Raw genomic sequence first — 21,026 nt, 5'->3', positions numbered from 1 at the left:
AGAAAGGAGGGGGGGGGGCTGCAGGACTCCAGCACACACACACACAGGGAGCTGCTGCTAACTGGTTTTATTAGAAAATATCCAAAATAGACAAAAAATGGTTACACAAGAGGCAGAGCAGGCACCCCTGAGCCGTACACCCTGGGAATATGTAAACGCCCCCCCCTCCCCTCTGCCTGTGACCACCCGGAGGAGGCAGAGCTGCTCCGGCCGGGCTGAGGAGCCTGCGGGCAGGGGGCCAGCGGGGTTAAGGCACTTCAGCGGGTCCGGTGGGTGGTGGCACCATCCCCTCAGCCCCAGTGCTGTGGTCCCCTCCCTCCCCAGCATCTCCAGTTCTCTTGGTGCCCCACTGACTGGTGGGGTGTGCTCAGAGCCCAGTGACCCTGCTGCCCACAGGCTGCCGGGGGCAGAGCTACCCCCTCTGCCCCCCCTGACACCTCATATCGCTCACAAGATGAGTCGCTAATTATGTAAAACAGCAGGGGGGGGTGGAGTAATCAACTGATTGTCAAAAACTTAATGCTAAAAAACTTGGTTACGTATAAAAAGAACAGCTTGGGCCGAGCCAGCCCTCTGAGAACACCACGAACCACTGCATAGATTGAGGCAATGAGTGCAGTAAGAGGAACTCAATATATTAATCAAATACAAACCCACTGTACAAAACGCTTCCTTTTTTCTATAAAACCTGTTCACAAAAATAGTGCAAAACATCGGGCACCAGCGGGGGGGGGGCTGGCGTTTGGAATGACAAAACTTTGGTTGAAGAGGGGCAGGGCCGGGCCTGCCTTCGAGGCAGCTGGGCTCAGGGAGGGCTGGCAGGGCAGGCAGCGGCTCCTGGTCGGCACGGGCAGCAACTCCAGGAGGGCTTTTGGCCAGAGGAGGGGAGCGAGCAGGAGGGCTGCGGTCAGTGCTACGGGGAAGAGGCAAACGGCACAATGCAAAAGCAGGATGCGTTAATGCAGCAGAAGGGCTGCAGCGGGACTTTGGGGGGAACCGGGGGACCCTCCGCTGTGCTCTGCCTGCGGCTAGAGCTTCCCGGCCGAGGGGAGCCCAGGGGTGCGAGTGGCTCCGAATCCCTCCAGGCACGTAGGGTTTGTGCAAGTGCTGTATTTGATTCCAGTAAGAAGTACCGTCAGGCTCAGGCAGCAGGGAGAGGAGAAGGAGCTCCCGAGCCCCCGCCGGCCCCTTAGGTGAGGCGGATCCCGAGCACTTGTTCCAGTTCCTGCCGACGCTGCTGGACCTGGAGGAGATGAGGGCAGTCAGGCAGGGAGAAGGGCTGCCCCAGGGGCCCCTCTGCTGCCATCCCAACCTGCTGCAGCACCCCACAGGCACAGCACGGAGCCCACCTTGGCGAAGATGTGTCTGCCCACAGCCTCCTGCGCCCAGGGCTGCTGGTAGAACTCGGCTCGCCGCTCCTCCTCGGGGTTCCCAATCACATCCGTTATGATCTGAGCAAAACGAGGTGGGGCGGACACGGGGTAAGCGCCAGGACCAGACCCCCCCTCAGCCCCTCACTCTGCCCAGCCGCCCCAGGGTTTTACCTTGAGGTCCCTCCTCTGGGATTTGATCCATTCCTGGATGAAATCCTGCGGGTTGTTGCTGAAACTCAGCATGAAATCACGCTGCGTCTTCAGCTGGTTGATGGATTCAATGGTCTCGTGAATCTAGAGAGATGACAAGGGGTGAGAGGGAACTGTCCTGTCCCCCTTAGAACAGGACATGGCTGCCACCAAGCTCCCCCCAGCTCTGCAGTGCCACCCTGCTGCCGGGCAGGGCTACCCCCTCGCAGCGGTCCCCGCACCTTGGCATCCAGGGAGGCGATCTCCTGCTGGTTGGTGGTGGAAGCCAGGAAGTTGCTCATCTGAGCTTTCAGGGGATCGTCTACCTCCACATCGATGTCATAGCAGGCCGTCTTCTTCTGGTCATTGGGGTCCACGCTGGGAGGAAAGAGGGTGTTAGGGCGGGGATTTCCTCAGCTTCCACCCTGCTGTAGGGATGGATTGACTCCCCCGACAGCAAAACAAGTACCCCACTGACTGCCCCAAGAAACCCCCAAATTTGACTCATTCTCCCCCTGCCAAGCGAGTTGTGCTCACTGCTGCTTTGGGCTGGAGACCTTGTAGCTCCTGCAGGTAGCAGGAGCTCCCTCTTCTCCTGCACCCCACTGGGAAGACACCCTGCCCCTCCACCCCACAGAGCCCACCAGCCCTGGGGAATGCTCCCCAGCGCACTCTCCATCCCTACCTGATGGTGTGGTTGATGATGATGGGATCTGGGTGCTGCAGGAGCCCCGCCAGCTTCATGGGGATCTCAGAGAAGCGCATGCGGACGCAGTTAAAGATCTGGAGGGGCAAAGCAGAGCGTTTGCTGTCCATGGCAGGGCCTCCTTCCACCCGTCACAGAAAGGGCCAGGCAGGAGGGGGGAAATCACCCAGCCCTGGTTTGAGCATGGCAGGCTGATGGATGCAAGCCAGAGCCTGGGGAAGGGGCATAAATTGAGACTGGGCAGTCTGGAATGTCTATTGCGAGCCAGAAAAGATGCTTCTTCTGGCCTTACTGGGGGTGGGAAGGGTGCTCTCCTCCCAGCAAAGCATGCTGGTGCTACGGGGCGAGGGCTGACCTGGCGGAAGTAGCGGTTGCAGTTGATGTACTCCTTCTCGTGACTGTCCTGCAGCTTGTTGTGCTTGATGTAGAGCCAGAGCGCCTGCATGATGCTGGCACGGGTCTGGGTGTGCACCCCGAGCAGGCGAGCCAGGCGAGGGTCCAGTTTGTACTGTGGTGGCTGCAGGGACACACAAGATGAAGGAGGTCTGTCTGGCACTTGGAAGGGCCCCTCTTCTGAGCACAGTGCCCCACACGGCCCTTGTATCACCGCAGGCTGCGGGGTCCATGCCTGGAGCTCTCTGTGCTCCTTTCTATCCCCACAGTCCCCCAACAGCCTCATACAAGGCCCTGCCCCAGCCCAGGCCCATTTGTCCCCCCGTGGACTGCCCCATACAGACGAGCCGAGCTGAAGGAAGGGCAGCAGGGCACAGCCAGCACCCACGCGGCCCCAGGGCCCCTACCTGGTGATCCAGCATGAGCAGCAGAGTGCATTTCACATTAACATCACCGGGCCGCTTCACTTGGAAGCCGTCGGTCTCCTGGGTTGTGGGCAGCCGGTGCCACTATGAGATACCAAGGGGACACTGGTCAAGTCCAGGACCATGAGAAGCCATGTCTGCAGCCAGGAGCAAAGAGAGCTGGTGCTTGGGCTCTGTGCAGGGGTCTAGCAGAGGCAGACCTGTCAGTTCCTGGGAGTCTGACCCCAGTGGGTTTCAGCCGAGAGCCCACCCAGTCCAACAGATACAGCTTGATGTGCTCCAGCCCAGAGGCGGATGGGACTTAGGATGGGCTGGGGGAGATACAGCCCTGAGCACTCGACATCAAGGGCTCAAACAGCTCCTGGAGTCAGTGCGGGATCAATCCTGCCTCAGCCACTGCAGGGGATGCATATCAGAGCTGCTCACAAACCACCCTGCATGTGAACAGGATTCACCCCCACCACAGCAGGCACCACCACAGAAATAAGTGTTTCCTTGTGGGAAAAGCGTGAGCTGCGTGCAGGGAAAGTCTCCTCCAGGCAGGAGCACCCAAAAAGGCTCTGATCCCACTCACAGGCAGTGCTTAATCTCCCCGAGGACCTTCCAGCTACGCAGTGGGCTGAGAGGCAACAGCGCAGACCCTTCTTCCCATCTGACCTTGGGATGTACAGATGAGCCTTTCTGTGGCATCATCACCTGTGTTGGGCCTCACTTTTGCAAATCTGTGGGTCCCAGGGCTGCCCAAGCTGCCTCTCAGAGCCATGTCCTCACTGCAGCCCCACACCTCTCAGCTCTAGCTGCGTATCTGTGGGTGTGAGGGTGTTAAGAGCCGAGCAGGCAGCAATTGCTGCCAGGAGCCATCACACTGGCCACCAGCCAGTACCAGGGAAGAAAACGCAGCCGTAAACTTGAGCCTGGAAAGCACGGCAGTGTGGTCCCCCCCTAAGGAAGGCTTGGCACCGCTCCCCGGCACCCAAAAGCACCTTGCTCAACCTCCTCTCATAGCGGGGACAGATGCTGGGCTGGGGAGCTGAGCACCCACAGGGTAAGCAGCAGGCCCACAGCGTGGCCAGGAGCCTCCCATCTCACCTCCACCAGATGGTTGTCTGGCCCGTACAGCTCTTTGTCCAGCTCGATGACGAGGCTCTTGAAAAAGGAGGAGAACTTCCTCTTCTGCTTGCTCGGCTGCAAAACAGAGCGGGGGAAGACTTGGCCTGACACTGCCAGCCACGGAGGGCCCCAGCCCAAACACTGTCTCCAGCACCCAGCAAGCAGAGGGTCGTATCCACTCCAGCCAAGCTCTCAGCACAGAGCACCAGTACTCCTCCCACCACTTCATCCCTGCCTGTATTCTTACGTCCTCCAGCAGTTTGCCCTCCACTCGTAGCTCCCAGGAGGCCACGCGCTCACCACCCTCCCCTTCTTCTTTGGCTGGGGTGAAAGTGTTGGAGATGTAAATCCTCAGCTTCCGCTTTTGCTGTGGAATAGAATCATAGAATCATTTAGGTTGGAAAGGACCTTTAACATCATCAAGTCCAACCGTTAACCTAGCACTGCCAAGTCCACCACTAAACCATGTCCCTAAGCACCACATCTACACATCTTTTAAATACCTCCAGGGATGGCGACTCAACCACCTCCCTGAGCAGCCTGGATTTCTGACACAAGCCAGGGTGCTATTGGCCTTCTTGGCCACCTGGGCATGCTGCCAGCTCACATTCAGCCGGCTGTCGACCAGCACCCCCAGGTCCTTTTCTGCTGGGCAGCTTTCCAGCCACTCTTCCCCAAGCCTGTAGTGTTGCATGGGGTTAAAAATAGGAAAACAGAGAGGGAGGGATGCTTGGAGTGAGAGGGTGACTGCCAGCACCCGCAGCAGCACCCACCTCGTAGCCCCCCACCCCATCCAGCTACTCGCCCTCACTGCCACGCACCGTCAGTGGTTTCTTAATGGCCTCCTGAATCTCCATCCTCTTCCGAGCGATGGTTTGGTCCAGCTTGCGCTCAAAGGCGAGGAGGTCCATGTAGGCCTGGGATTCTGGGACCAGTTCCCGGATCTGTCAAACAGAAATGATCAGTCCCTTGCATGCTGGGATGGGGCTGCATCCCCCACACCCACCCCAGCAGCACTACTGGTGCTGGGCTGACACGGTAAGGAGTCACCATGTGATGACTCCAGCACGACAACACCAATTTCTCATTTCAAACAAAGACTACAGCCCTGCAAAGCTCTCCCTAAATCACAAAGCTGTACTGCAGACCTCAGTTTGGAGCCTGTCACTGTGCCCAGCAGCCTGCCTGGTGTCACAGGCAGGTAACACAACCCTGGATTGTCAAGAGGGACCCTCAGGAGAGGCTTAGGGTCCTCCTGCGGTCTCCACCCCAAGCCACTGCTGTTTCTTGCTTGCCCAAATCCTGCTTGTCCAACTTGTGCACACCCCAAACCTCTCCCACCACCCACAGAACGAGACAGAAATCTTCCAGGTTGGTTTGGGACCAAGTAGAAGTGACTGGCAGGCAGGATGTGGCCCAGTGAGATCCTCCTCCCCACGAGGACCTCATCACCCCAGCTGCCCTGGGAAGGCAGCATGGATGCACCACCTCCCTCCAGCAGCTCAGCTCCTTCCCCACGTACTGAGGCAGCACTCACCCTCTGCGGCAGGACCTTGTCAGCCATCTTCCTCCTTTTCACCCTGCAAAAAGCACAGAGACAGGGAAAAAAAAGAAAAAAAAAATCACGCTGGAGCTCTTGCAAGACACCTTGCTGCCTGCCTGGTGGGAAGCTGCTGCACGTCCCATGCTTGGGCAGCACTGAGTCTCAAGGGACAACACTGAGCTCTGTTTGTAGCCAAGAGCCTGGTGGCTCTTTTGGCCCCATCCAGGCTCCAGGGAGAGGACTCACAGCGGCAGTGCCAGCTGCGTGCCACAGGTGTTGAGGCTCCCACTGCAGTGAACAGGTCTGGGGGAGCAGGTCCCCTTTTGGGGCTACTCTGTGTGACAGAGACTTTGGACTTGCAGGAGGAGAATAAAGAAAGGCTATAAAAGCACTTAGAGCACAAGCCCTTGGATCAGTGCAGGAAAGCAAATAAGTAAGAAAACATATCCCTGTGGGCAAGCCAAGGGAAGGAAATCCAGTCCCTGCGTCTGGTTTGCTGCTGCTTGCTAAAGGTGCTGCAGGGCAGGAGCAAGGCAAAGTTGCAGCTGCAGGCACGCTCCCATCTGCAGGACAGTGTTCCCGAGTTTTCTCTCTGGAAGTGGCCATCACATTCTCCCAGTGCTACAAACCAAAGCCCAGTTCCGGAAGCTCACTTAAAACCAGCTTAAACCAAACCAACCTTGTCACAGTGGGGCTGAAATCATTGTGGGTAGAGGAAGCAGAGGGGCCTCTAGAGCCACAGCATGGCTGCAGCCTTGCTCAGAGGCATTTTAGCTCTCTCCAAGCTTGCAGTACTCTGTCAGACCACAGGGCCCTGGGCTCTCCTGCCCTCCCGCATGCTGCAGGCTCCTGGCCCGCCCTCAGCCCCATTAAATTCAGACTTAATGCCTGCATATATGGGGAAATGCTCTGCTCCCATTCTGCTGCACACGTAAGAGATGGGGCAGAGTCCAGCAGGCAAAGGGAAGTCCCTTTCCCTTGGCAGCATGTGAAGCAGCAGGGCAGCAAATGTGGGCGTTCGTGCTGCCATCTCGAGGTGTCCAAGGCACGCCGGCTGCCCCACGGCTGCTTGAGCAGGAGGACATGTTGGGAGGGCAGCCCTAGCTAAGATGGGTGTCAGAGCGCTTCTTTGAGCTGTTCTTGCCATATTAAATACTTCCTGCACTGCAGGGTTTGGCCACTCCATTAGCAACCGGGAGTTCCTGATCCCTTGATCCGCAGCCAGCTGGGAACAAGGATGCTCAACCAGCCGAGCACGGCTGATCCCATGCAGCCAGCCCCCAGGAATGGAGCTGCAGCCTTATCTGGCCGCTGACGTCCTTGCCTGGTGGCGAGCTGCCCCTTGTCCTTAATCCCCAGCTTGCTCTGGAGCACTGAAGGGATGCACAGGCGCCGTGCAGAGGCTGTGATGCCCTGCGGAGGGATCACGGAGCCAACTGAGCTGTCGGCCCTGCCACACAACCAGGGCAGGGAACGGGACCCGAGTATCCATTAGGACCAAGGGACCCTGCCCTGAAAAACAGCCTCCAGTAATCAAGAAGGCCTCATGGAAAACAAACGGAGCGAAGGGATTAGCAGCGTTGTAAACAAGCGAGGAGCTGCTGGCAGAGCCCCACGGCTTGTCAAGACCAGCCCCAACAAACAGCCCCAACAAACAGTCCTACCGAGACTGCAGCTCTGGGGAGCATCTCTACAACCTGCCACCCCTGTCCCATTTCCACCCACGTCTGTGCCTGCCAGAGCCAGCACAAAAACCCCTGTGAGAAGGAAAAAGACCCCGAGGAGCTGGTGCTGGGGCCTCTGGCAAGCACAAATGCAGGCAGGGAGGCTTTTCGGTTACTGGCATGGAGATCAGAGCACAGGGAAGCTGCAAGCTGAGTGATCTCTGCCCCCAACCCCCCCCCCCCGTCATCGCAAAACATCCCAGCCCCAAGCTCTGGCAGGTTTCCCACCGCCAGCAGTGCCAGCTGAGGGGGAGCCTGCCGGCAAGCCAAGCAGGCTCCCGCCTCGCTGCAGGCAGCTCGCCCCTCCGCAGCAGGGCAGGGAGCCGCGGGTTTCTGCGGCGAAGCACAACCGGGACCTAGTGGGTCAAACCGCCTGCCTCCAGCCTGCTGCGGGTGTCCGTCCTGGAGCGGGGGGGTGCCGGCCCCTTACCCTCTCCTCTGGGTGGCCAGCGGCGGCTGTGCCTGGGGGGTCAGCAGGCGCTTCCTGAAGGGGTCCATCATCGACTGCGGCAGGCCGGGTCTCATCGGGGAGGCTGCTCCGTAGGGGGGAGCTCCAGGTGGTCCCACCTGCAGCCCTGCCATGGGCATCCGGCTGCCGGGTGGCAGCCCAGGGCGCTAGCGGGGAAGAGAAGAGAAAAAGCGTGTGCATTAAACACTGCCCTGCGAGAGGGCTTGACCTTTGCTGGGGACCAGCGGATGCCATCCGCCCTCTCGCTTTTTCCCTGGGAGAGATTTCTGGGGCCGTACCCTGCTCCGCGGTGCAGGCGAGGGGCAGGGAAGGGAGAAGGGAAGGACGTCAGGAGCTGCAGCCTTCCTTGCTGCAGGAAGAGTGACAGGAAAGTAGAACCAGGACGAGCAGAAGTCACTGACCGCAGGGGAAGCCCGGGCCTGCCAGCCGGCACAGAGCCAAAGCCATGTGTGGCCCTGAGCCACCACCATGCAGCAGGAGACATCGGACATGGCGCATCACAAGGTCCCATCACGAGGGTCATTGCCTGCAAAGCCTTCACCCTGGGGACATCAAGGACTGCGGCGTGGGTTGTGCCGTGGGTTCCTCTCCAGAAAGCAGCAGTGCTGGCAGACGCAATGCCTGGGCGGGGAGCAGGGCAATCCCACTTCCTAACGGCACTGGTCATGAGGCTGGCAGGCAGGCAGGAAGACGAGCTCCAGGGCGCAGGGGATGGAGGCAAGAGCTTACCCCCCGCCAGCATGCCAGCTCCCATCCTTCCACCTCCAGGGACCCAAGAAGGGCATTGACGAGCCATGACGCAATACCTAGCCACTCCTCCAAGGGGTCCCAACCCAGGGCAGCACTCACAGCCCCTCTGCATGCTCTGGAGCAGAGCAGTTTGGCAAGCCAGCACCCGCACTGCTGGCTCACAGGTGCCACCAGGTCTACACCCCACACATCCCTCCCGGAGCCCTCGACAATTGGTCACAGCACCCCACAACCCGCCAGTCGCCCCTACGTGCTCCAGCCTGCTTCATCAACAGTCTGAGCCAACAGCCTCCCAGGATCCTTTGATCCTCAAGCTCCCTGCTGCCAAGATGTGAGGCTGGGAGAGCCACCAAGCCAGCAGAGCAACATTTCTCCCCTGCTGCAGGCTCCTCAATGTGCCAGGACATCCCCCACAGCTCCCTCCCACCGCCCTGCCGGGGCACATGGCTGTGCCATGGAAGAGAGCTAACAAAGCCAACTTGTTATCCCAAAGGAGCCCAGCAAGGCAACACTGTAAGTTGATGAGCTTATCTGCATACAGGCATTAATTTCAGCATAAATCCCGGGTGCAGGAGGGCTTGCAGCACAAGATCACCACCGGCAGCTTGCCTGTCCTCCGCAGGTTTTACAGGCAGGCTCAGAGCTGCGGCAGGGGGGTTGCTTTGATGGCAGCTGGAGCCAAAACACACTCACCTCCTCCCCAAAAAGCTGGTAAACAGAAACCCAAGAGCTTGAGTTGCTCCTGCTCTGGAGCCCAAGGTCATGGGTGTCTCTGCAAGTGGGAGATCCTGAAAACACACCAAGTGCTCCACTGAGAAGCATATTGCAGCTGGGAGGTCAAGCAGCAGCAGGCCACAGGATTAGTGCCGCACATGGAAGTTCAAAAACATGCACATGAAGCACAGGTTGAGCCCGTTACACAACCAAATACTGTCTCCACTTTGCTCACCCTTCCTTTTAAGCAGCACTTCCAGAGCCTGAGCTCACTAACCTGCCTTTGCTACAAGGCACAAGCCTGTTTCTTCCTCCTAACAGCCCCCAGATGTTTCTCTCCTTTTGATCAGCCACATTTGCGCAACTCCTCGTGACAAGCGGGACTGCGCCGGCATCGCCAAGAGCCGACCACAGCCAGCAGCGCCTCCACTTTTGCCAAAAACCACAAGGCAAGAACCCAGTTTCTCCGGGTTTATCAAGAAATCCTCCATGGCAGGGCTGGGAGGAGGGGCAGCACCAAGATCCACACCCTTTGCAACATTAAAAAACACAGGTACTGAGTAAATACTGTTTGCCAGTACAGTGTGGCTACAGGAGGACCACGCTCCCATAACCATGCTGACTCACCTGCAAGGGCTTCTGGAGAACAGATTAGCCATTAGAGGAAGCCGTGAAACTTTTAATCAGAAATTCAGGAGCCCCAAGAAAAGCTGAGTAGTGCCAAGGCTGCAAGCAGTCACCTGCAGCTCCCTAGAGCCACCAGGAGCATGGAGAAGACAGATGACTTTCAGGGAAACCCCTGCTCCCGGGTGTTTCTCAAGCCCACATGGAAGACAGTGATCAGTGCCACAGGGAAACTGGTCTGAAGGTCAGGGAGGTTCCCTACGTGACAATGTATGACAACCCAACCCCTTCCCCACGCGCACCAACGGGGGAACGCTGTCAGCAGTTTGCTTGGACTAAGAGGTGACGGGGCCATGGCCAGCTCCCGTCCTTTGGCCAGGGCAATTCTCACCACTGCCATGCCCCGAGGTCTCTCCTACCTCCCTCTGCGGGTCACATTTCTGATCTTCCTTGAAATGAGAGATTTGGAGGCTGGCTGAAGTTGGCTGAGAGAGTCTCTGACAGCTCCACATCAGCGATAGCACCTTGTGCAAGTTCTCCTGCTTGTCCATCTGCTCTTAGGAGGGTGAGAGACTGCTCAGTTGCAAGAAGAGGAGGCAGGGAGAGATTCAGCTCAAGGATGAATGGATCGGTCATACTTAAGACTTTAACGTCACCTCCACAAACATCTGAGAACCATCAGCCACAGCTAAGCTGCCAGGGGAGTGAGTTCCAGCCCACCAGGGACCTGCATTTGATCACTTGGACGAGCAAAAAAAGTGAAGGCAGAATTCTCCACGCAGATGTTTTTTTCCTCTCAGTTTACCCTCAAGATTTGCAAATTGCTAACGGAGAAGCCTCTCGGCAAAGCAGGGCCAGCCTCTGCCTTGTGCTCAACCAGTGACTGCATCCCTATCCGGGGGAGCCTCAGCCCTCTCGCCTCCTGCCTGAAGGCTGCAGGCTCCTAAGACTCGACTCACGCAAGCATGGTGCAGCCTTAAATCTCTGGCTAAGCCACGAAGCAGCGTTACAGCCCCGGCAGAGTGAAGCCTGCCTCCATCCCTTTTCGGAAGCCCTGGAAATTAGCAGGATACAAGAGGGCTTAAATTCAGGAAATTTTATTAGAACAGCTCAAACCAAGGAGACCTTCCTTAACTCGTTCCTGTCTAACACCCCTTGTCCCTCTGCCCACCCCCCTTCACCCAGGGCAGCGCTGCTGCCCCATCCCCTCCGGGTACTGCCTTGTCCTCCCCTCCCTGCCCCACCGCCCCTGCCAGTGGCGCGGACAAAGGGCAAACCTTGCAAGCTCAGCTCTGAGGAAAAAGCTGGACCTCGTCCAGCCTTCCCCGCAGAGAGTGAGCGAAGCCGTTTGGAAACAGGACAGAAAACAGCTTGTTTCTGTTCCCTGCCAAAGCCGAAGGAACGAATGGGGCTGGCTGCGGTTTAGCGGTTCATCCCAGGTCAACGCACAGGCCACTTGCGTTTGGGGAGCTCTGTTGAGAGTCAGCTTCAGCTGAATCCAACGGGAGGCTGGAAGGCTTCCCGACGGACGTTCGCTGGCATGACAGGAGCCTCCCTGCTTGCCAAAGGCCCCTTCTTGAGGAAGGGCAGGCCAGAAATCGGGAGGCTGGTAGCAGAAAGGAGAAACAAGGGGAGCAATAAATAGCAGGATGGATCTGCAAGAAGAAGCTGGGCTGGAGAGCGAGCTTGAAGAAAAGCAGCATTTCAGAAAACAGCTCAAGAGCCTCTCTTCGTCTTCCTTCCAAGACTGCAGCTCTTCCCTGCATCTCCCCAACGAGGGGGAAAGGCTCTTCCCGATGCATGTCCTGTTTTGCTCCATCCAGAAAGGCGCGATCCAACTTTGTACATACTAACAGTCAGCGAGCGAGAGCCCACATGCATCCTTGCCTGGGGCTTTGGGAGCAGAGCCCTGGACAGATGCCAGGCAACAATAGCTCTTCCTGCAAGTTCCCCCCCGCATGCCCGGATGGCAGCGCTTCCCATTAGGACAGACGCAGAACCAAACGCTGTTCAAACAGGATTTGAGCTCCACGCCAAGCTGGTCTCAAGGACAGCTTGGCTGCCTAAAGCCACCGCTCAGCTCAGGGCTTCGCATGGATCGGGACCAACCAAGCCCTCCCCAGCACACCCCAAAATGGTTCTCTTCCCCTCTTTGTTCGCTCTTATCTGTGAGCAAATCTCTCTTGGGAGGGTGCCAGGAAGAGCCTGGGTTCATGCTGGTGGAGATCTTCATCCAGGAGGTGGTGTTATCTAGATGCCATTGCACGCTGCAAGCTCTCATGCAGCACCTTACTCCCAGCAAGTCCCCAAACTGCCCCAAAGCAGCTTGTCCCGCTTGGAAGACCTGCCATATTTTGATACGGGAGAAGCTCCAGGAGTCAGATCGCTTCTCAGCTAAAAACAGTAGATGAGGAAGAATTAAATCAAAGAGAGAAGGGCAAAGCAACAGGCAAAGACACCGAGGAAATTTAGGACACGTGCTGGCAACGTTTCAAGCACTAGCGGAGATGTCTGGGTCCAGACAAACCCGCCTGTCTGCGGCCTCACATCTGAAGCCGCAGATGTTACAGGTCAGAGAAAGGAAAGGTCACAGGGCTTCAAATCATAACACGGGTGTTAATGCAAGTAGGAACAAGGAACAAAGGTGTTGGGTTCCCGCTTGAAAGAGAAACTCTGGCAGCTGCTAACACAGCATGGAGGCACACACGGGAAGACCTAAGATAGTGCCTGGCATAAAACGCTGCCTTTGGCACTGCTGCCGTGCTAAACTGCCCAGGGAATGGCTCTGAAAGCTCCCAAGAAGGTCCCGTGGAGGAAGATGGAGTGAGGGCCTTCAACAGCAAGTTCTGGAGATGTTGTCCACTTAGAACTTCTCTGTCACATTTCCCCAGGAAAAACAAAGGGTCCTGTGGTCTCCGCTGTTGCCTTCCTCCCTCTTGCACCAAGAAGACAGCGTTCATCTGCTTTGTATCATCACTTAATTTAACTCAAGGCTCAGTCTATGATGAAACCTGCCTGGGAAACCATCTCCCTTGGGAAGGGTGGGGTCACCCAGCCCAAGCAGCATCACAGCTTACTGGGCAGCTTTCTGGTACAGCTCCAGCCCTGGCTGTTGTCCCCAGGCCCCTTTCAAGCCAAACCCAATTACCCGATGAGCAGGAACACTGTTTTCCTCTGCTCCCAAGAAGATCGGGTGGATCTCTCCCGTACTGCACTACACCCTCTCCAACACGTCCAGGCCACCCCATCTTTCACCTGGCTCCATACCAGCAACCCACACTTCTCCAGCTCCTCCATCCCAGCTGCCTGCATGGGTTTCTCCATGAAGCACAACTCTGCTTTCCTTCACACTGCCACCTGCCCAAGGACGGGATCACGGAGCTGCAGCTGCATCGAGGGTTAGGATTTGCTTGGACGGCAGCAGCTCTCCTGTCCCACAGAAACCAGGCTCTTTCTTGCCAGCAAGTGCCAATGAAACCCTTTTAATGGGGCACCTAATGAATGCTGCTTTTTGCCACATCTGTGCACCAGCGAAGCATCAGCATGGGGTAACTGGGGCCGGAGCACTACTTTGCACAGTCTCACCTCCTCCACACAGAGCCAAGCCTGCTCCCTGCCACAGTGTCAATCTGATAACATGGGAAAAAACTGTCCTAAGCCTGAAACTAGCACCTGAATAAACAGAAGAAAGGCTCCTTTTCGCTGAATTTACACTAGCCAGCACAACCTGGATGCTAGGGGCTGGGACTCAGCCTCGGCAGACGTGCCGCCACTAGCACAGGGACAGGCACTGGGACAGGGGCTCTGCCTGCAGACCCACCACCAAGCAGCCTGACAGCTCAGCTGATCAACCTCCTCCTGGAAAAATCCCCCACCTTCCTGCTCTAGGCACAGCATCGGCACCTGGCTGCTCTGGAAACATCAGCTCCCCAAAGGGTCCCAAACGGAACTCCCAAAGGGAGTCATCCTCTTGAATTCCCTGCTTGAGCTGCCAGTAAATAACCAGCAGGCATGGAAGGATGTCAAAAGGATGAGCATATGTTTAATAATCCAGTGATTAAAGAGCCCCTAAGCACTCATTGGCGTGGATAAGGCCTGTTGTGTCTCCTAGTGCCCAAATAATGAAGTTCTTCATTAAGCCAGGGCATAACAGAGCAGAGAAGTCCTCCGGGTACAGCAGGGATGGCCGCTGAGAGGGGAGGGGCTGCTTTCCCCAGCCTGGGAATTGCAAAACAAAGGGCAGACCCTCTGGATCATACCCGCTCTCCCCTCCCACACGCAGGCAGCCCTGCCAGCAAGCTGCCAGCCAGATGCAGCTTGCGGCCAGACGTGAGGCACAGCACTCGCCACCAGCCCCAGGGCTCGACCGGCCCCGCTGACCCAGCCAACTCCTGCACTGGCTTGCCAATGTCAGATACCGTGGTGACATACACTCGGTGTACATCACCCTATGCTGGCCGTGTGCTCCCAACACCTGCTACCATCACGGTGTTACGGCCAGCAGCGGGGGGAAAAAGTAAGCATATGTTAGTCTGTTTGCCCGCAGCGGTGAGCGGCTCCCGGCTGCTCCTGACAGGCTCTGGCTCCCCGGCTGGATTTTGCAACCTGCTGCACGGAAGGTCAGGGCAAACGCCTGAGCGCCGGCTCGGCCCAAAACACCTCCGAGTCGAGTTACCATCGATTCATGCTCAGACGGGCCTTGCTGCGCCATCTCAGTTTTCAGCACCAGGGTTTTTGGTGGTTTTAAGGCTGCAGGGGGAAGTTGTTTCTCGTCTTGTATTAGTGAAGCTTACAAACTGGAAATTCCCTCAGCTTGATTTATTTCTTAAGTTTTAATTCATGCAAATAAGGCGGCAGCTCTGGAGGAGGCGATCAGCGGTGGATGAGAACGTGTTGCACAACCGTGCTCCTCCATTTCAAGCCTGCCTGGAAGACTGCTTTACACCAGAAACCCAATAACCAAAATAATCACCCTGCGCATAAGAGCAAGCCGACACGCCGCGTGTGCAAGGGGGAGGAGGAAACTTGAGCATCCGTCAGAATATACTTCTTATAAGAGATGTTCAGGCTGGAAAATGAGTGATTTCTTTTGCTTTTTGAGGGCTGCTCCCTGTTCACACTTACTTTCCCCCAACATCAGCACGCGCCTGCTCTCCTCACCCGCCACTCAACCATCTCCCCAGATTCTTCTTGAAGATACGCACCCGCAACGCCAAACGGTTACCTCCACCTTTGCCAAAGACGCAGATAAACAGGTTTCGAGGCAGCTCCGTGCGATGGGAAATGGCTGCGGAGCCGGAGCCGGGCGCAGGGCCTTGGCCCTGAGGGACTCACGCTTCCTCCGCTCCGGTCCCCGTCGGGGTCTCACCGGATCCCGGGTTCAGGACGGTCACCGACCATCGCTGCGGCGGAGGGGACGAGCTCGGCGACGCTACTGTAACTTTTACCGTTTGTTTTTTTTTTTTTTTTGAGAGGTTGGAAAGCGAGAGCACGGGAAGAGGGAGCGCGTGGAGGTATCCTAACTAAAAACGCCTGGAAAAGAACGTTATCCGGGATTTAAGGCGGGGGGTACCGCTGGAGGCTGGCCTCCCGGGTGAGGGACACCCCGGGGTGATTTCGGGAGCCGGCGGAGGCCCGGCAGCCGCTGCCCCGGCCCGCCGCGGGCCCTGCGCCGCGGGGAAGGCCCCAACGACCGACCCAGCGCCCTCCACCCCCGGGCGGCTGTGCCCTGAGGGGGATGCTCCGCCACCCCCCCCCCACCCTCCCCTCACACCGACCGCCTCCCCCCCCCCACCTCACCCCATCCCGAGGCCGCCTCACCTGGTACTGCGCGGCGGCCGGGCCCATGGGGCGGTAGCCCGGGGCGGCGGCAGCGGCCGGAGCCGGGTTGGGGCCCCGTAGGATGGCGGGACCGGGCCCCGGGGGCGGCGGGGCGGCGGCGGGGGGCAGCGGGCTGAGCGGGAAGGCGCCGCGGCCGGCCATGGCGGGCGGGGGGGGGGGGGGGGAAGGAGGGAGGGGGGGGGCGGCCCCCGCCCGCGGTGTTTACTCGGAAGCGGCGGCGGCGGCGCCCGGAGACGGAGTCAGCGCGCGGCGCCCGCTGGCCCCTCCCCCCGGAACGCTCCACCCCCTCCCCCGCCGCGCCGTGCCCCTGCCCCCCCGGGGTACAGCCCCGCCCCCTCCGCGCAAAGGCTCCGCCCCCACTCCTGGCGGGGCCCCGCCTCCCCGAGGCGGAGCGCACGTGTGTGTGTGTGTGTGTGGGTGGGTGTGGGTGTGGGTGTGCGTGGGTGTGCGCGGGCGTGGGTTGGAGGGTGGGTGCGTTCGCCTTGGGTGTGCAGGCACGAGGGGGTGAACGCCCGCGTGTCCGTGCAGGTGTGCGTGGGCTGAAGGCGCGCGGGCGTGGGGCGTGCCGGGGCGTGGACGCGAGGGCGTGAAGGTGTGTTTGCGTGAGCGGGCGCGCGCGCGCGCGCGCGCTTGCACGCGCGGAGGCCCGCACGAGCGGCCCCTTGCGCGCGCAGACGCGGGTGTGCAGGCGCACACCTGCACGGGCACGCGGGTGTCCCGGCACTCACGTTCGCGCGCGAAGCGTGTGCAGGTGCACGCGTGTGCGGGTGTGAGGGCCCGGGCGGCGGCTCCGTGTTGGCGCGGGTGAAGGGCTGGCACACGCGTGTGCAAGCGAGCGTACCCGGGGCGGGGGGCGGTAGGACCCGGGGGAGCCCCGCCGGGGCAGCGCCGGTTCCGCGGCGCGGCCGCTAGGGGTCGCCGCAGGGCCGGGCCCGGCGCGGCAGCCCGCTCCGCCCGGCGCCGCCGGCGCTTCCTGGGGCGACGGCGGGACACCCCGGGACACCCCGGGACACCCCGGGACACCCCGGCCCGCTCCGCCCCGCCGGGGCCGCCAGGTGCGGCAGCGGGCAGCGGCCGGCGGGGGCGAGCGGGGCCGGCGCGGGAGCGGTTGGCCCGGCGCCGCCGTGATGCGCCGCGCTCGGGGCGGGGAGGCTCCCGGCGCGGTGCCGGGCCCGCCCGTCCCTTGCCGGCAGCTCGGCCCTCGGCGAGCCGGGCTGGGACCGGGCTGGAGCAGAGCTTAGCGTGGGGCAGGTCCCGGTGCGGGGCAGGGTGGAGCAGCCCGCTGCGGGATGCACCGGTGTGAACGGCAATCCCTTCCCTCGCAGGCGCGGGGAGGCCCGGAGCGGGGCACCGAGAGCCCCGCGGCGCGATGCAGGACGGCTACGAGTCGGTCATCTCCCTGGGTAAGGACCCTGCAGCGGTGACACCGGCCGGGCTTTGGCCCCCGCAGCCCTGCCTGTCCGGCTGGAGCTCCTCGAGCAAAAGGCCCCGTTGTGCCTCTGCGCTTTCGGACCGTGGCGGTGACCCTGACATCCCTTCTTGGGACTTCGGGCTGAGCTGGGGTGTAAACCCCCCTCCTTGTCACTGCGACCCTCCGTCCTGCAGGGACAGGTCAGCTCAGCCACCGCAACCCTGTCCCAGCTCCCTTCTACCGAGGAGAGCGGCGGCCGGGGCCGGCCTCAGCATGTGTCATTTGTCCCTTCCACAGTGTCACGGGTAGGCGTCACCTCTGGGGAGCCAGGACGAGATGCTCAGAGAAACGTACCCGTTAGCTGGGGATCGTCTCGGGGTTTTGCGGGGACTGCTGCTGGCTCGAGGCGGGGGCTGATCTCGCACTGAAGCAGAGGAGGAGGCTTCTGTGGAGGTTTTATTTTTGCTGTCCTGCTTCCTTTCACGGGTGTGTAGCTGGGGAGGAGAAACCTTTGTAGTTTCTGTGCGTGTTCCTAATCCCTGCTCTGTTTTCTGCTAGCTGAAGAGATCGCCATCAGCTGGCCTCAGATAGCTGCCCTGGCTGAGCCCCCCAGGCGCCAAAGTTTGCTGCATGGTGAGTTAGCTGGCAGAAGGGACGCGATGGCAGTTATTATCCCTGTTTTGTGCCTGTTCTCGGCCTCTCATGGGCATTTCAGAGGACAGCACTGCCATTTCCACAGCCCAAAGCAGGCCCGGGTGTCTTAAAGACCGCAGGCTCCCATACAGAGCTGGGGCAAGTTAATAAATCTCTGCCAAAACTTGTCTCTGTTCTGCCTAGCAGAGATGTGTTATACCATGCTTGGGGAATGACAGCCTCTGCCCTGTCCTGAGCTGCCTCTGCAGCTCCTGGCGCTCGTGGTGGGGATGAGCAAGGAAAAATCTTTCTTTGTTTGCTGTCACGTGGCGTTTTGTTCCTGTACCATGGTCCTGTTGTCACTGGCGTGCTCTGAGCCTGGCCGTCTCAGAGCTGCCGGTGGCTGGGGACAGGGAGGTGACAGCCCCGTGGAGGGGTGACCCACCTGAGGAGCAGCAGGAGCTCTGTGTTAGCATCGCTTTCCTAGCATCTCCTCCAATGCTTTGCAGATGCAGACCTAGAGCCTCCCCAGGGGCAGCCGGAGCTGCCGCACGATCTGGCAACAACCCCCTCGTGCCTGGGGCCGTCTTTGCCCAATTTCCAGAAGCAGCTGAAGGCCATCCTGCAAACCATCGGCCGGAGCCAGGTGGAGAAGATGCTTCAGGAGCTGATGGAGGAGCAGAAGCAGGAAGGGAGAGTCCGGCGGTGCCGGAGGGCTGTGAAGGGCCCCAGAGGCAGAGGTAAGAGCTGGCAGAGCAGAGATGCCCCGGAGCAGCTGGCATGGCAGCAGACTGCTGTGGGTTTCCTCTCGATCCTCCTTCCCCCTAAGCAGTGTGTTCCTCTCTCTCTGTTCCAGCGGGCAGTGGGACTGAGATGGTGACGGAAGAGATGCGTCCTTGGGATGGCAATGCAGTGACATCGGGTGCATGGGGCATCTTCTCAGGGGTGACTGCGGGGAGCGTCCCCCAGAGCTCGGAGCAGGACGCAGCCCAGGCACGCCAGCAAGGCCCTGATGGGGCACCGGAGAGCCCCTCAACAGGCCCCCCCAGCACATCGGCTTGTGGGGAAGCCGTCAGGACAGCCAGAGATATCCCAGCCCCCCCGAAACCTCGGTCGGAGGAGCCAGACCAAGGTCCCCGGTCTGGGTGCAAGGAGGACTGCAGTGGGCAGGGCGATGCCCCCCCAAAAGCTGGTGGAGCGCTGGAGGAGATGCTCCACGGTTGCGCGGACAGTGAAGAGCTCTCTGCCTCGCCACGGACCCCCCTGCTTGGTGTGGAGGCTGCCAGATGTCTCCTGCCGTGGGCAGAGCTGGCCCTCCAGCCCTGGCCTGTGGGGAGCCCGTGCAAGTGCCCGGCTTCTGGGAGGTGTACAGGGCCGGCATCCCCCGTCCTCCCCCAGCACAGAACCCCCTGCGAGTGCCCAGCCCACGGGCGCCGCGTCCGCCTCGGCGCGGGGCTGGCCAGGCACCAGCGTACCCCAGCGACCACCAAAGGCGTCCGGCCCCAGGGCTCCCGTGTGGCTTGCAGACGGCGCGGCAGCCGCCGGGGCCGCCCGGCCGAGGTTCCCGTGGACTGGACAAGCAGCCCAGTGGCTGTGGTTTCCCCTCTGCCGGCCGGGAGCCGCCAGTGTTACCTGTGTGCCGAGTGCGGCAAAGGCTTCACGCAGCGCTCGGCCCTCAGCAAGCACCGGCGCATCCACTCGGGCGAGCGGCCGCACCAGTGCGGGGACTGCGGCAAGCGATTCCTGCAGCGCTCTGACCTTACCATCCATCAGCGCCGGCACACGGGCGAGCGGCCCTACGGCTGCCCGGAGTGCGGGCGACGCTTTAGCGTCAGCTCCAACCTGGCCAAGCATCGCCGAGCCCACCTGGGCCAACGTCCCTTCCCCTGCCCCAGCTGCGGCAAAGCCTTCACCCAGCGCTCCGAGCTGGTCATCCACCAGCGCCTGCACACCGGCGAGCGGCCCTACTGCTGCCCGCTCTGCGCCAAGTGCTTCAGCCGCCGTTCACACCTCACCCGCCACCAGCGCACCCATGGACCTCGGCCCCCTGCCGCCCCCCACCCTGACCGGGGGGCACGGCCTGGAGCTGGGGGGCACGGCCCGGGACCTCTCACAGTCCCTGTCCCCTCTGCCTCGGGTAGTCCCCCAGCCCTTGCAGCCTTGAGTGCCACCGCTCGGCCCCAGGGGCTTTCTCTGCTCCTACCTGGTCAGGTAGAGGCCACCTGAGGTGGGATGAGGTTTGCTGCCCCTCTGGGCCTCGGCTCGGCCCCGCTCTTTTCCTTTCCCCCCAGCTCTGGCTCCGAGACCCTCAGCTGCAGCTGACCCACTCCGTTCTCTTGCTTTTTGCATCCTTTTTTTCTCCTTTTTTCCCCTCTCCCGCCTTGCTGCTCCATCTCCATCACCAGAATCTTGCGGCCACTGACCCTCTTGACGAGGCAGACGCATTCCCCCTTCCCTCTTTGCCACCACTGCTTTTTGGCCAGGCAAGACACAAGTGCTCAGCCCCATCCCCCAGTGACCTGCCCCAGCAAGCCCTGGGGTGGCAGGATGCCTGCCTGTGCCCAGTTCAACCAGTCTGCCTGCCCAGGCAGGGACCAGGACGAGAGCGGAGCTCTGCCTCCTTTCTCCCAGCAAGGTGCTTGCAGAAAATGTGTGGTGCTGTGGGGTGCTCCTGTCCCCCCCAAAGGTCTTGGGTACTGGACTGGGGCCAGACTGTGGAGCATCCCTGCGTCTTGCTGTTTTGGGTTCATTTTTTGGGAGCAAGAAGCGGTGGAGGATGTGCTGTGATGGGGAAAGTGATGCCCATGCCATCCCACAGACGGGATGCAAAGGAGACTTTTTATCTTCTGGCATTCAGTTAGGAGTAATAAAGTAGAAGTTTTGCAGATCTTCAGCTGAAGTCACAAGTGAAAATGGGCACCCCAAGGGGGATGGGGTCTTCCCACAGCTCCCAGCCCCGCTGTGGTGTGGGGGACCCCACAGCCGATCACGGGATGGCCTAAAAATCCTACAGCCCCTTGGTGTGGGGTTGGGGCTGCATTCGTGGATATCAGATCCAATGAGCAGGGGTAAGGGCAGGGCTACCTGGGGCATCCCTCCGCATGGGGATGTGTCGTGGTTT

At 60.1% G+C, this 21,026-nt stretch overlaps 2 protein-coding genes across 2 annotated transcripts; one reads left to right on the top strand and one right to left on the bottom strand.

The window, feature by feature from the left end:
• Positions 1–52: 52 nt before the first annotated feature.
• SMARCD2 (SWI/SNF related, matrix associated, actin dependent regulator of chromatin, subfamily d, member 2) lies at positions 53–16,130 on the bottom strand. Its single transcript, XM_030023316.2, has 13 exons — positions 15,841–16,130; positions 7,894–8,078; positions 5,734–5,776; positions 5,018–5,140; positions 4,444–4,563; positions 4,176–4,271; positions 3,069–3,170; positions 2,624–2,785; positions 2,248–2,345; positions 1,805–1,940; positions 1,545–1,667; positions 1,350–1,451; positions 53–1,243 (listed from the first exon to the last, which is right to left on the bottom strand). The coding sequence occupies exons 1-13, from the start codon at positions 16,000–16,002 to the stop codon at positions 1,190–1,192; spliced, it is 1,506 nt and encodes a 501-aa protein (XP_029879176.1). The 5' UTR covers positions 16,003–16,130; the 3' UTR covers positions 53–1,189.
• A 750-nt stretch (positions 16,131–16,880) lies between these two features.
• On the top strand, positions 16,881–20,792 carry LOC115345079 (zinc finger protein 696-like). The gene is made up of 5 exons (XM_030023315.2): positions 16,881–16,916; positions 17,187–17,264; positions 17,831–17,905; positions 18,415–18,645; positions 18,762–20,792. The coding sequence occupies exons 2-5, from the start codon at positions 17,231–17,233 to the stop codon at positions 20,129–20,131; spliced, it is 1,710 nt and encodes a 569-aa protein (XP_029879175.1). The 5' UTR covers positions 16,881–16,916; positions 17,187–17,230; the 3' UTR covers positions 20,132–20,792.
• Positions 20,793–21,026: the final 234 nt, after the last annotated feature.

This window comes from Aquila chrysaetos, chromosome 8, assembly GCF_900496995.4.
Source record: "Aquila chrysaetos chrysaetos chromosome 8, bAquChr1.4, whole genome shotgun sequence".
In the NCBI taxonomy this organism is placed as follows: domain Eukaryota; kingdom Metazoa; phylum Chordata; class Aves; order Accipitriformes; family Accipitridae; genus Aquila; species Aquila chrysaetos.
The sequence above is the reverse complement of the archived record's forward strand: the minus strand, read 5'-3'. Positions and strand labels throughout refer to the sequence as shown.